The sequence below is a fragment of the Dipodomys ordii genome, unplaced genomic scaffold, assembly GCF_000151885.1.
Source record: "Dipodomys ordii isolate 6190 unplaced genomic scaffold, Dord_2.0 Scaffold259, whole genome shotgun sequence".
NCBI classification, from domain to species: Eukaryota; Metazoa; Chordata; class Mammalia; order Rodentia; family Heteromyidae; genus Dipodomys; species Dipodomys ordii.
This window is the reverse complement of record NW_012267475.1, coordinates 757654-767539: the sequence shown is the minus strand read 5'-3', so window position 1 is coordinate 767539 and position 9886 is coordinate 757654. Positions and strand designations below refer to the sequence as shown.

The window sequence follows — 9886 nt, the reverse complement described above, 5'->3', positions numbered from 1 at the left end:
AGGAGGCTACAATACTTGATAAGAAATGTACTCATTATCTTGCCCATGTAATTGTAACCCCTCTGTACAGTATTTTCACAATAAAAAATAAAAATTAAAAAAAATTGTGAAATTCTAGAACCTTCCTAAGTGCCCATCAAGAGAAGTCCAGCATACAAATAAGGAAAATCTACCTGAATGAGGAAGAATGAGGAAGATTCCCACCTGCTACAAGGCAGGCACCACAAAATACCTCTAAGGAAAAAGACAAATCCTGAAATAGTACACATAGTGAATTACCTATTATGTAAGAAAGGATATGTGAGTAAAGATATGGATTTGTATGCACACAAACACAAGATTAAATCGTAAAATGAGAAAACCATAAAACAAGAAAAAATGATCATCTACAATATGGCACACACTGGAATAGATACAAGGACAGGTCTAGAAGCTATACTTTTTAAGAGAATAGCTTGCTTTGAAGGTATTTATTTGAAGGTATTTATTATAGTAAACCTTTTATATTCTAAAACTAAGTGAAGCTTTAAAATTTGAAAGTAAAATGAAGTAAATTAATAAGTATATAATTCAGTGGCACCGATTCCAGTTGGCAAATGGAATATTCCCTAAAGACAAACAGAACTACAGGGGAAAATTGCATAAACTCTTTTCCATTACCAATCTTAGTAACAGTGTTTGAATTGTTCTCCCAAGACTGTTGCACGTGGGCTGTGGGGAAAAATCAATAAGCCACTGCACAGACGTCTTTGAAGATGTCTTTTTGGCATCTTTGAAAGGAGACAGCACCACAAGATTGATGAGGTCAACAGCAAACCCTTAGTCCTGCATTTGAAGTATGCTGCACCAGTATAAATCCATAATGCATGTCAGCTTTCTAGAGGAAAATAGTCATTTTCCAGCTCTAACTATTAAAATGACTAAACCAATGGGAACCTGGATGGATCCGGGCTGGGGAGAACCATACAGAATAAGACTTGGAGTGTGTGTGTGTGTGTGTGTGTGTGTGTGTGTGTGTGTGTGTGTGTGTGTGTGTTGGGGGAGAAACATAATAAGACTTGGAACATGTGTGTGTGTGTGAGACTTGGAATGTGTGTGTGTGTGTGTGTGTGTGTGTGTGTGTGTGTGTGTGTTGGTTTTGTTGAACTCAGGGCATAGGTGCTGCCCTGAGCTTTTTTGCTCAAGACTAGCCCTCTACCATAAGTCACAGCTGCACTTCTGGCTTTTTGATGGTTAACTGAAGATTTTCCTCCTATACTGGCTCTGAATCTCAAGTCTAAGATCTCAGCCTTCTGAGTAGCTACAATAAGTAGCATGAATCACTTGCACCCAGCAGAGCCTCTTAAAGCAGTCAGCAAAGGACCATCAAGAACTGCCAGGGCTGGGAGTTTGGACACATTTTGAGCAACAATATGTCTAACATCACATATATATCATCATATATCATTACAATATAATCACAATATATACATATCATTTACAACAAAATGAAATCAACAAATATGCCTAAATGTATGCATTAACATAAAATTTTAAAAAAGGAAAAAAACTCTACCTTTTGAAGGGTATAAAAGAACTACCACTTATATCTGAAAATCAATCAATAAAAGGAAAATCAAGTATTGTCCCGTCTCTACTATACAATGTATACTTTGGGAGAAGCACCGTGGACAGAAGAATTTCCTGTATTTCAGGCAGTAAATAAAGAAGGAAAGTGAGAAGGCCACTATTTTGTTTTTGCAACTCCTAATGAATTCCTAATGAACTCCTAAAGAAATCACTGAAAATTCCCATCCCCATCACCAACTGGTAGCTGGTTTGTTGGGAAAATCAAACTTCTAGATCTCACCACCATTTAGAAAAATCACTTAGGACAGAAGAACGAAGATAAAATGACACCTAGGAATGTGATCAGCTAACTCAGGAAAACACAGGACAAACCCCGGCACAAAACCCGGCAAGGAACAGGAAAGGACAAGACTTCAGAGCCACATCAACCTCTGAAAACTGCAGGTTGTCTGGACCTTGCTTTACGCAAGCATCAAAAAGAAAGCAAGGCAATGGAAAATCATAAATATTACTTGCCTATTTCCAAACTATTAAGGATTCTCCTTATAAAGAATTACTGCTATTAAGCCAGGCACCTTGGATTATATCCTAGCTACTCAGGAGGCTGAGATGTAAAGACAATGGTTATCTCCAATTAACCACCAAAAAACTGAAGTAGACCTGTGGCTCAGGTGGTAGAGTATTAGCCTTGAGCAAATAAAGCTCAGGTATAGGCTCTGAGTTTAAGCCCCAGGAACAGCTTTTAAAAAAAAAAAAAAGAATTACTGCTATTACTGATATTATTCTTATATGTGTTAATACTATTATGATATTATGTTTCTAAAGATAATTTCTATAATTCTAAGTTTTTTTTTTCAGTGCTAAGAATTAAACTCAGGGCCTCACATGTGCTTGGCAAATGCTCTACCACTAAGCTACATCCTCAGATTTGTGGCTGCTTCGTGTTTGTGTGTGTGTGTGTGTGTGTGTTTGTACAGACACATGCATGCCTGAATTGGGCCTTATAAACCCTTCACCTCAAGCTCTTGTTTGATTTTTCCACTCAAGGTTGCATTTGAGCCACACCTCCACTTCCTGTGGCAACTTTCTTATCTCTATAACTACAAACCGAACCATCCCTGGATCAAATGAAAGGATATCTAGGATACACCTCAAGGTAACAGCAGATAGAGGACAAAAAGAAGGGGAGCTAGACAAAGGAGGTTCACACCTATAATCCCAGCTACTCAGAAGGCTGAGATCTGAGGATCATGATTGAAAGCCAGCCTGGGCAGAAAATCTGTAAGACTCTTGTCTCCAATTATCCACCAAAAAAAGCCAGGAATGGGGTTGTGGCTCAAGTGGCAGAGCGCTGGCTTGAGCAAAAAAAACCTCAGGGACAGTTCCCTGGCCTGCAGGACTGGCATGCACACATGCACACACACACACACACACACACACACACACACACATTAAAAAAGTAGAGGGAAGGGAATGGAAGAAATAAGATTATCCACGTGATGGGTAGGTGGCTCACTACGTTATTCTGCTTCTTATATGCTTGAAAATGTCCGTAATTGGAGCTGCAATTCTCCTCGTGGCAGCTATCAGTGTTGGGCCTCAGCTGTCTGTTCCTCAACTTCAGAGGGAGCAAAGATGGGCACTATTCACAACTCCCCCACCAAGGCAGACTAGGACTTGCTTGGTCTTGGCTAATTACAAAACAAAGAGCAGCAACCAGCTGGAACTCAGGTGAAAGATAAGACCCTGAGGCAGAGGGGATGTTTACTCAGTTCTAACTCCTTGTTCTAATCATTATCAAGGTCAATCACAGATCCCTTTCCATTAGTTTCACCAGCCAAGAAATGCAATACACTAGAATCTCCTTAACTTAAAATGCTTGGGTCTAGGGGCTGGGAAGCTGGCTCAGTGGTAGAGCACTTGCCTTGCATACATGAGGCCCTGGGTTCGATTCCTCAGCACCACATAAGCAGAAAAAAAAAAAAGCTGGAAGTGGCACTGTGGCTCAAGCGCTAGAGCGCTAGCCTTGAGCTGAAGAGCTGAGGGACAGTGCCCAGGCCCAGAGTTCACGCCTACAACTGGACCCCCCCCCAAAAAAAAAAACCAAAAAGCTTGGGTCTAGAAAATTAGGTCTGCTTGGGGAAAAAAATGACCTCTTCCCTTTATTCTCACTCTGTGTACACATAGCCCCTTCCCTAGAAGTCCTGGCCCAGTACCCCTAGCAACTGGCACACCTAGGGGCAGTAGGTGGTCCCCCAGGCTAAGGTTGCTTCTTCTTCCTCTGAGATCACATCCACATCCACTATGGCCACACCAACTCCTGCCCTCTCCCTGTATATTCGGTCTCCATGACTACTTCCCCCTTCCTACTCTCTAGACAGATCAATCTCTTCTCTCCCTCTCTTTTCTAGACAGATCAATCTCTTCTCTCCCTCTCTTCTTCCTCTGCCTGGCCTCCATCTCTCGAGCAGCAGTTTGCTCTCTCCCAACCCTGACCACCCTCCCTCATCTACCCAGACACCACAGCTACACAGTTCCCTTCTACAAAGAGGCAAGCCATCATTTCCATTTGCTAACACCCCCCTGCTGTGGAGCCAGTGTGGCAGCTTGCTGCTCCTTCTCACTGAGCCTCTGCCAAGGGCCCAGCATTGCCTCCACAGTCAAGTTTCCCTTACGAAATGCTTTCTACCCGTTTCCCAGAGATCTCTACTGATTACACTTCTAGTGCCAACACCAGAGCAGCCCTCTAATTAATCCTGTTTGTTCAAAACCAAGAATTATGAAACAACACAACTAAGAGGCCCAGCCTGAGGACCTGACACGGGACTGCCCAAGTTCGCAGAATCAACTGCTGTTGGGTGCATAATCACTAATTGTGCACCTACTGTATCCGGTCTTATTGGAATGCCCAGACTAAACAACAGACAACAATGATCAACACAGTTCCCTCACACTCGATGTGACCATTTAGTAAGTGTTCCACTGGGTAATTAGGTATGGTTTGTGCCAGACAGACAAAATTTCAGAGACAGACCACAAGCCAGCACATTATTGGCACAAAATTCAGTCCTCTGTATGGCACTGTGGCAGACTAGACAGAGGCATGGGTGGCACTTGGCAGAGGACTTCAAGAAAGGCTCTCTGGCAAGGTGACTGTGTTAAGAGAAACTTCTTTTTTCAGTGGGTCAGGTGGCTTCCTAGCCATGTCCTGGGTGCCCTCACCTGGTAGGCCCGGATCAGGGACTGCACAGCCAGGTGGTCCTCCACCAGCTTGCTGGTCTTGGTGCGGCTTGAGGCTGCAGACCTGCTCTCAGGGACAACAGTCAGGAGCTGCTGGTGAGCAGGGCGTGCAGATGCTTCCTTACTGGCTTGCCGGAAGAAGCTGTCCCAGGCCTGAGCAGGGCAAAAGGAAGAAGCAGCCAGGTCAAGGCCTAGGAAGAGTCAGGAGTGGTCTAGGCTGGAGTACCGAGGAGCATCTGGTACTCCTTGGTGCTCATGGTTCTTAGGTCTGTTTAGAGGGTCCCTTCTCTAGCAGCTCAGGCCCCTATCCCACAGTGCAGCTGTCCTCAGGACTCAGTATGGTGGGGAGGAAGGTATAAGTCGTGGCTCAAGTACTTCAGCTGTGATAGGAGCTTCGACCCCAGAGAAAACAAGACCTCACACATGGTGGGCTATGGGAGGCCTTTGTACAGGACAATGTGGCAGGTAGAGCCTCCACATGTTCAAGGCATGTATCTTTTGAGCTAGCAATTTATCCGTATGTGTATGAATATATGTGTGCCTGATATATATACAAAAAATGTTCCTTGCAGAGCTGGGATATTTATAAAAATGACAATGCAAGCACAACTTAAATGGCTTTTCAATAGGAAAGTGGCAAAACGAATGTACAGTGATCTCTCACCTATCACAGGAGTTATGTTCCAGAGACCTCAGGATGGGTGAAAATCTGCAGTGTAGCAGCATTAGATAGTTGTCCCTTGCTACATTGTGGTTCACTTATGCTACTTCTCAGATTTTTATCATGGGGGGGTCTCTGGAATGTAGCTCCTGTGATAGGTTAGGGATCACTATTTACATATTTTCTTTTAAAACCTGTGGTACAGTGAAGCTGCAATAAGTGAACTGTGATACAACGAGGGATGACTATATGTTCAGAATCTGGAAGATTATACAATTGTAAAAAAAAAAAAAAAAAGAAATCCAAGCACCAGTGGCTCATGCCTATATCCCTAGCTACTCAGGAGGCTGAGATGTGAGGATGGAGGTTCAAAGTCAGATAGGGCAGAAGTATGTGAGACTCTTATCTCCAATGAACCACCAGAAAACCAGAAGTGGTGCTGTGGCTCAGAGCGGTAGAGCCCTATCCTTGAGAGAAAGAGCTCAGGGATGGCACCCAGGCCCAGAGTTAGAAGCCCTACAACTGACAAGAAAAATAAATAAATAAACAAATAAATAAGAAGGTATATTCATGACCATGGATATGGAATATCATCAAGATATGTTGTAAAGAAAACAAAGTCAGGGGGCTGGGAAGTTAGCTCAGTGGTAGAGCACTTGTCTTGCATGCAGGAGACCCTGGGTTCAATTCCTCAGCACCACATAAGCAGAAAAAGCTTGAAGTGGTGCTATGGCTCCAGTGGTAGAGCACTAGCCTTGAGCTGAAGAGCTGAGGGTCAGTGCCCAGGCCCAGAGTTCAGGCCCCATGACTGGTAAAAACAAACAAACAAACAAACAAAACAAAACAAAAAAGAAAACAAAGTCAATGGTATGCAGCTAGCTACTCTGTGTAGAAGCAAATTCAGATGTGAATATGCAGATACATCTGTATGTTTTCCAGGAAAAGAAGTGGCTAGTGTGGGGCCTAGAGGTAAGAGTGCTCACTTGTCTAGCATATATGAAGCCCTGGGTTCTATCCCAGCACCACACAAACAAAAACAAAAAGTACCTTCCTCCTTTGCTCACTCCCATTTAGGATCTGTGAGAATCTGTTCAAACACACACACACACACACACACACACACACACACACGGAAAGCAATCTGGCAAAACCCATCAAATGATACACACACAGCTACTCTTGGATCAGACTCTTCCACTGGGAAATTTTCCTAGCTAGCTGTGCATGTGAGAGATGATGAAGCCACAGAGTATGCAAGACTGGATGTGGACCAATGGTCTGTCAACGGGGATAGAATGGCACAATGTTGCAATGGAATAGTATGCAGGTAGAAAAATAACAATGAGGTTCTTTACATACTTACATGGAAAAATCTGGGAGACAGACTGCTAAGTGGAAAAAAGCAAGGGACAAAACAGGATTGTTCACATATTACTATAAGCTTACTTAAAAATCTCAGAAGGAAAAAGAAGAAACAGAGTAACTTGAGGGGGAGGGGAGAGAATGGCAGGTGAGAACTGAAAGTTCAGGAGTGGGTTGGAAGTCTTTTGACTTTTCCAAAGTTTTGGGTTCAGTCCATGTGCCTGCTTACTTTCCTCTGAGGAGAAAAGTGTTCCAGAAAGAGAGACAGCAACTTCTCCCCCAATCAACTTTTTCCAACCACTATAAGGAACTTAATCAGATCATGAATCTGTAATTTTTTTTTGTCTTGACTCCTACAAAGTCCAATAAGAGTCAGGGCGGGTTTCCACTGCCTGAGCAGGGCACCCTCAGGGCCACTTGGGCAGCAGCACCTTTCACAGCTGATTTCTCAGCAGGAAGGCCTGATGCCTTCCAGCCCCACGTGAGAACAGACCTGAGCCTCTTCCCTCCTCACTGCCCACCGCAGTGCCCCAGGTGTTCCCTCTCATGCAGGAGGAAGGGTGGAGTGCCCACGTGGTGGAGGCTCACATAGTGGGGAGAGTGGGGTGCCCACCTGGTGAATGCTTGTGCAGCGGGGAGGGTGGGATGCCCACCTGGTGAACGCTCCGCGGGTTTTCCAGCCAGGCGAAGTACATCTCCTCCACATAACTGGAGTCGCCTCCACCTCTGCCTCCTGGGAAGGTGGCAGGGGGCCCAGAGGACCGGCTGCGCAGGCCGGGCCCTGGGATACCCCTCGCAGACAGAAGTCTCACTGCCTGTACCCCAAGCCGGGGTGGCAACAGTCTCAGCTGACTCATTCTGTCACAGGCAATGAGAGAGGCATAAATCACAGGACCTGGACAGGAGTTCCAACTGGCATGTGTTCACTCATCACCTGGCATTCCCTCTGGATGAAGGGGCCTGGACAAGGCCATGGTGATAAGACAGAGGTCAGAGGTGACAATCTCCCCAGCATCCTGAGTTCACTGCCAGGTCAGGAAACCCCACAGTAGACACAGTCTTGCTGGCCTCCTCCCCCAGACCATGCTCTCTCCTTTCTGGTCCTGAGCCTGAAGAGACCTGCTGCCAGACCTTGCCTGGAGGGGTGGGGGGTGGGAGAGGGGGGGACTAACTCAGGCTCTGGGTCTCATTCCGTAGGTCCCAGGGCTGTGCAAATGGTCCTCCCAAGAAGGGGAACCTGGAACTTGGGTGAAGGTGCTCCAAGCACTGACATGCTGTGTGTGGTGAGAAAGAGGTAACAAAGATACAGGGGTGAGGAAGAGCAGTGGTACATTATCTCAAGAGGCCCAGGACATGAGTGGGTCTCCAAGCATCGTGACCAAACCTGACCAGTGGCCACTCTGACTGCAGTACTGGCCCCAAGAGCCTTTCCCCAAGCCCCAGCCAGGGGGAAAGTGACGCAGGCCTAACAACTTGCTTGGTTTAGAGGTGTGCTGGAGGGCAGAAGCCAAAGCAGCCCTGTGCCCACTTGGCTCTTCACTGGAGCGACCCCAAGCTCACACTCCAGACAAATACCACCCAGGTCAGGCCAGGGTAACCAGAACTGGGAGCTCCCCTTCCCCAGCATGACATACACCCACTGTCCCAGGGGCTTCCCCTCCCTAACATGGCACGCACCTGCCATCCCAGGGGCTTTCAATGGTGGAGATCTCCTCCACTCCACAGAGGACAGGAGTGGTAAAACTCTCCCCTGACCCTGGAGGACCCCCAAGTCTTGCTATCTGATCAGCCGGTGTTGACAGGGCCCACTGAGGCCCCTGCTGCCCCAGGTTCCAACCTCCAAGTGTTTCCCCAGGCTCATCCTGAGACTAAGCAGCAGCCCTCCTCTGCTCAGCCCAGCTCTTACTGAGTACTGGCCATTCAGGAATGTGTGGATGGAGCTGAGCCCTCCCCCCAACCCCCACCAAAGGGGCCATGAAGTGGAGGAAGATCCCCCCACCGGCATGATTCAGTGACCCAGAAAATGTGCTTTCTGGGCATCTGCCTAGACTAGGACTTGATCAATGCCCTGGAGCATACTCTATCAACAGGTGGAGCAACTCCCCCACAGATGGGCAACTCCCCATCCCTGTCATTAGCTCAAACAAGCCACCAGGACCCCACTGGCTGCACTTTCTGCAAGGGGCAAGCCCCACCCCACCACAGGGCGTGATCACAGAGGACAGGAGTCCTTCACAAGGCTGGGGAAAGCCCCTCCCCCCAGCCTACTGCCTCACTCCTTTTCTCCCCCCACCCACTGCCTCTCCCTGGCAAACTCACCTGAGCTACGGGAATAGGAGGAGGGATCTTCAATCAAGAACAAGCAGGCTCCTCAAGCCTGAAGAAAGGAAAATTAAAAACTCAAAACAACAGTCACTCCAGGGAGGGAGGGGGGTGAGCAGGGCTCTGAGCTCCAAATGCCCTCTCACCTTACCCCCCCCACCTCCATGGCATATGCCCAGTCCCTACACTCTGGGCTGCATGTCCAGCCCACCTCTGCCCTGCAGCAGCAGCTGCTTAAGGGCTAGACAAACTCGAGGGTCACAACCCCAGCTATGCCTGGCAATCTAGAGCTGCACAGGATCTCTTGGCCCCAACCACCAGGAGCTTCCTTGTCTCCATTCTACACAAGCACAAGAAGCTGATGCAGAGGAAGAGCATGTGCTCAGGCAGCCTGACACTGGAGCCTCACAGTGCTCGACTTTACAGACAGGGAAAAAAGGCAGGAGAGGCTAAGCTGGCAATTGAGGGACTCTGTATGGGTCCAGGGCTCGCGCCTTCCTCAATGCAGATGCCAGGCCACTGGCAGTAGCTGATCCCTCCAGCAGCCCCATCCCCACAGGGGACGAATTCAGGGCAAACTGGGACAAAACCTGGCTGTACCCTAGGTGGGAACACTGTGTTTTGCAAGCTGAATAGTCTGGGCAGGGGCCTCCACCCAGCCAGACGGGTGGGGACTTAACCAGGGTGGGGGGGAGGAGGGTCCCATATGGGCTCAGTATTTACAGCTAGCCT

At 47.3% G+C, this 9886-nt stretch overlaps 1 protein-coding gene across 3 annotated transcripts in view; it reads right to left on the bottom strand.

The window, feature by feature from the left end:
• The window catches only part of Ogdhl (oxoglutarate dehydrogenase-like), a 23770-nt gene extending 15988 nt beyond the window's left edge, over positions 1 to 7782 (bottom strand). The window contains exons 1-2 of one of the 3 annotated variants that reach the window (XM_013036198.1): positions 7486 to 7782; positions 4792 to 4962 (exon numbers count right to left, since the gene is read on the bottom strand). In XM_013036198.1, coding sequence (XP_012891652.1) covers positions 4792 to 4962; positions 7486 to 7689 — 375 coding nt within the window. In that variant the 5' untranslated portion in view covers positions 7690 to 7782. The remainder of the gene's footprint in view (positions 1 to 4791; positions 4963 to 7485) is intronic. The other 2 variants (XM_013036197.1, XM_013036199.1) reach the window with 2 other exon arrangements.
• Positions 7783 to 9886: the final 2104 nt, after the last annotated feature.